The sequence below is a fragment of the Octopus bimaculoides genome, chromosome 8 (assembly GCF_001194135.2).
Source record: "Octopus bimaculoides isolate UCB-OBI-ISO-001 chromosome 8, ASM119413v2, whole genome shotgun sequence".
Lineage (NCBI taxonomy): Eukaryota > Metazoa > Mollusca > Cephalopoda > Octopoda > Octopodidae > Octopus > Octopus bimaculoides.
In genome coordinates this window covers 86,855,107-86,858,274 of record NC_068988.1, presented here as the reverse complement: position 1 = coordinate 86,858,274, position 3,168 = coordinate 86,855,107, and the positions used below count along the sequence as shown (strand labels likewise).

The following is a 3,168-nucleotide window of genomic DNA, read 5'->3' as shown; positions in this document are numbered from 1 at the left end:
TATATATATATATATATATATATATATATATAGACACAAATGCGTGTGCGTGTGTATACACACACATTCACATACAGTAACAGAACACGAAGTATGAACAAACGTAAACACACTCAAATAAGTTCTGAAGACAGGCAAACACGCATAACAACATGCAAACACACACACAAGTACCATACCTATTTGTAATAAAGGTAGAGCGCACCCACACAGCTTAGACAAACACACACATAAGTAGAGGAGGGAGTCATTCGCTGATTTAACGGCACAAGGAAGATGTATTACGTCTGAATAAAAGATGGGACGGCCACGGCCAGATGGCACACATTTGATGAATAGGTCTGCAGCTGAATCAGAATTGACTTAGGCTAAAATAACAACAGCGACTATAAATAACCCTTCCTCCACCATAGATTTCAACCCCATTTAATGTACCATCACCACCAGACAATAAAAGCTGACATAAAATGTAAAAAAGGGTCGTAGTTTAGCCCTAGGTCAATCTGATCCAGCAAATCCATGATCAAAATGAATTCAAGCTGCGATCATTTGTCTCTCTCTCTCTCTCTCTCTCTCTCTCGCATTCCCTTTTATTACTTTTTTAAAGCAGTATGCATGCGGGACCTTATTATTATACCCATGCCTATTAAAGATACTCTGGCATGATTTGAGGGAGTTATGGTTGCTATTTCTAATATATCAGGAGACCACTCAGTCGCCTACTTTATCTAGCACTGAGAGACGGTCTTTGCTGTTCAACCCTAAATTAGTTCGACAACCCGCCCCCCTCTTCCATACTATGATTTATCAAATGTGTCCTTTTAGTAAAACGATACCCCATGATTTGAAGGAGATTCGGATTTTCTTTCATTCCAGCCGTGACCATCCCATCATATTTTTTTTCTCTGTGTAGGGAAACGAGCGTCTGCATTATCCGAAGTGTTCTTTTCAAAGAAGTTAGAGTATAAGATTTGGCTGCTATTTCTAGCACGTGGAACAACCACACTGAGCTCCACCACCGTTTTTTTTTTTGTATTATGGCTCGGCTCCATCGGTTGTGTATATAGCATATATACACAACTGCATATATGTGCGCCGATGTATAAGTGTATATGAACTAGCGCTTGTATATATGTATGCACGTATGTATGTATGTATGCATGTATGTATGCGTGTGTGCTAAAAATGTATATAAGATAGATGTATGTTGGAGTACTGCATGTAAGCAAGCTGCATACTTATTTGTGCTTGTGTATACATGAAGTCAGCATGGATATATAGGTACTTGTGCAAATAATAGAAATATGTTAGTATATATCATGGTGCGTGTATATAGGATGTATATATATGTGTGTATGTATGTGTGTGTATGTATATATATATATATATATATATATATATACACACACACACACCACTGACAATAGAGTACCCACAAACGGTAAACACGTTCGAAACATAAATACATAAACACACAATCTTGAAAATAGGTAAACATACGACAAATATGTTAAATATACACTCACATATACATAAACAAAGATGCGCACACCAATACATAGACAGGCACTTACACACACCGACGTATAATGTACACATTCAGAAGGGCCCCTCTTATCACTACTATAGGAATTCATCGTGGTCCTAACCTTACATAGATATTTGATCCCTAAAACTGTGCAGAGGCCTCGAGTTTCCATGCGTTCAGACGGCATTCGTTTTTCAGACAGGCATATACATACATGCACACATATATTTATATACGTGCGCGTATAATGTAGACATCTGTGTACACACGCACCGAGATGGCTTGATAAGAGAAATGACAACAAACCGGGTTTTTCATTATTCGTTATTAATGAATGTAAATTACTTGGTACTTACCGGACTTGTAGGGGTAGCCGGTGGAGAGAGCGGGTCACAAGCAGCATTACTATTCATCTTGGCCGCTAAAATATCCAGATATTCCCAGTATGTATAAGATGTATGTATATATAAGACTGTAATATGTTAAAATTAAAGATTGTAGATATTATATTTGTCTATCTTTATACGAACAATTGCGACTGTTTTGGATAATGGTTCAACATCACAACATCCCATATCTCGTTTACGCACATGTAGCTCGGGGTATCCTTGCTTTTTCAAGACGGAGCAGCCTTCAGTCAGTCCGACTCGATTTCTAAAACTCCAAATTCAAAATGAATAAATTGAATGCTGTTAGGGCGAGGCGGCGAGACAAATAAAAAAAAGAAAAGGAAACAGGTTCTCTCTCTCTCTCTCTCACTCTTTCTCTCTCTCTTTTTTCCTCTCTCTCTCTCACTCTTTCTCTCCCTCTTTTATATGTGTATGTGTGTGAGTATATTTTCTTGGGGTTAAATATAGTCAAAACGAAGTTTTCCTTTTTCTTTGAGGATATAATAATTTCCAGAGAGTGTAATGGTCAGAAGTTACAGTAACCCAAGAGCCGAATTTCGTGTATGTATGAATATAAAGTGCTTCTGTGTGTGTGTGTGTGTGTGTGTGTGTGATTTAAATTTTTCTTGTCGCTTTGGTTTCGTTTGATTAAAAATGTCCCGTTTTGCACGCAATACAATTAACAACAACACGGGATCCAGGCAATAGATAAAGATAGGCACGATGCAATGTCCAAATTAGTGAAATGCAAAAATTTAAATGCATGAATATTAAAGTATAACAATAAGGATAATAATTTCCTAAGTACACAGTACTTGACTGGTACTTAATTCATCGATTTTGGAAGGAATGGCGAAGCCGACGCAGGTAGGGTTCGAACTCGCAAGTGACAGTTATCTAAACCGTCACCTTGTCAAACGGCATTGATGAAAAATTTGTGGTTGTGAATGGCTGAGGTAACTGTGACGAACTGAGAGGGGAAGATATATATATATATATAGTAAACAAATACAGAGTAAAAATGTGACAGATATATATATATATATATATATATATAATGAGAGAGAGGGGGGGAGCAGAAAGGACTGGAGATAGTTGTGGTGGGAGGAAGTGGATTGTTGGGGATAGGCTAAGCGTGAGAGAGAGGGAGGAGGGGGAGGAGGAGAAGCAGACAAATAGAAAGAGAAGAAAAGGAACGACCTGGGAGACAAAGAGAGAGGGATGTTGCACGAAGCAGACGTATTAAAAGAG

The 3,168-nt window shown here is 38.0% G+C and overlaps 1 protein-coding gene across 1 annotated transcript in view; it reads right to left on the bottom strand.

Annotated features, from left to right (window-relative positions):
• Positions 1–2,920, bottom strand: part of LOC106880174 (Krueppel-like factor 10) — a 30,861-nt gene extending 27,941 nt beyond the window's left edge. The window contains exon 1 of the mRNA XM_014930019.2: positions 1,885–2,920. Coding sequence (XP_014785505.1) covers positions 1,885–1,941 — 57 coding nt within the window. The 5' untranslated portion in view covers positions 1,942–2,920. The remainder of the gene's footprint in view (positions 1–1,884) is intronic.
• Positions 2,921–3,168: the final 248 nt, after the last annotated feature.